This window comes from Triticum dicoccoides, unplaced genomic scaffold, assembly GCF_002162155.2.
Source record: "Triticum dicoccoides isolate Atlit2015 ecotype Zavitan unplaced genomic scaffold, WEW_v2.0 scaffold223490, whole genome shotgun sequence".
Taxonomy (NCBI): Eukaryota; Viridiplantae; Streptophyta; class Magnoliopsida; order Poales; family Poaceae; genus Triticum; species Triticum dicoccoides.
Genome location: NW_021243035.1, coordinates 1 through 1,133, shown reverse-complemented (window position 1 = coordinate 1,133; position 1,133 = coordinate 1). Strand labels below are relative to the sequence as shown.

General features: G+C 49.2%; 1 protein-coding gene across 1 annotated transcript; it reads right to left on the bottom strand.

Annotated features, from left to right (window-relative positions):
- Positions 1-256: 256 nt before the first annotated feature.
- LOC119345307 lies at positions 257-1,130 on the bottom strand (the record flags this gene model as incomplete). The annotated part of the gene is made up of 1 exon (XM_037615438.1): positions 257-1,130. A coding segment is annotated over one exon (874 nt), but the record flags the coding sequence as incomplete, so codon positions are not given.
- Between the last annotated feature and the right edge of the window lie 3 nt (positions 1,131-1,133).

Genomic DNA, 1,133 nt, shown 5'->3' with positions numbered 1-1,133 from the left:
CCATACAAATATGAATTTACATAATACAAGTTTCAAACAGCGGCAATAGGAAAGTGAGTGAGCAATATAATATGATCTGCTATGTTATTTTCTGAATAACAATATCAAATACAACAACAATACTTCATCAAGCAGCCAAAGAAATAATAATAATTGATATAAAGGAAATTAAATAGCCAGTCCAACACTTGCCAAACAAAACCATCAGAGAAATACTATATTTTCGTTATAATGCCATGTAAATGCATGTTATTACCTGCAGCAGCAGCAGCAAAGAAACTTTTGAATGGATATGGATAGATAGTGGACAGCCGATTATCAGGGTTGCTTTTAAAGATCTCCTCAAACTGCAATGACTCGAGATGGACCATGAAGATGCCCCTAGATGTTGACAGAAATGCCACATTATCAGATTCATCCCCAGCAATAAACATTACTCTTTTGATCCACTCCCCTGATTTCAGAGGGAGAAGCCTGCGCAACTCGATAGTCTGTCCCGGCATCCACCCAGCAACACCGTCAAAATCAGTTGTCCTCTCCCATAGTTGTGCTTTGTAGGATTCCGACATGACGATGAAACCAAGCGCGCCACCCAGAGTACTCAAATAAAGTCCCTGATGGTTGGCGTAGGCATGTGGTGGCACCTCGATCACGGCTAGGCTCTGTCTGTCGAAATTAAGCTCAAGGATATCCACCTGAGGGCCAAAAATGAACCAGCACAGTGAATTCCCAAGCAGGATGCTTCTACTGCCAAGAGAAGGAGACATATCAAATGGAACCAAGGTTGAGATGAGATCGGCCCAGGCTCCCATCTCCGACGAGTAGACACAAGCTCGTGCGACGCCCTTGCTGACGCACGCCAAGACCACCTTGAAGGGGCTCGAATGGCAGGCACCATGCACGTGGCCCTTGTCGCCGGCAGCACAGAGCACATCCGCTTGCACACGGGACTCGCTCCAGTCGTGACCACCCAGCTGCGTTGGACTGCCTATGCAGCGGCGGTCGCCTGTGACGGGATCCCACACTAGGACCTGGCGGCAGCCCCTGCCGGTACGGGCGCTGCTGGTGAAGAGGACGCGGCCGTGGCGGCAGCTGTGGACGGACCAGATGTCGTCGAGGCGCGGGGAGAAGAG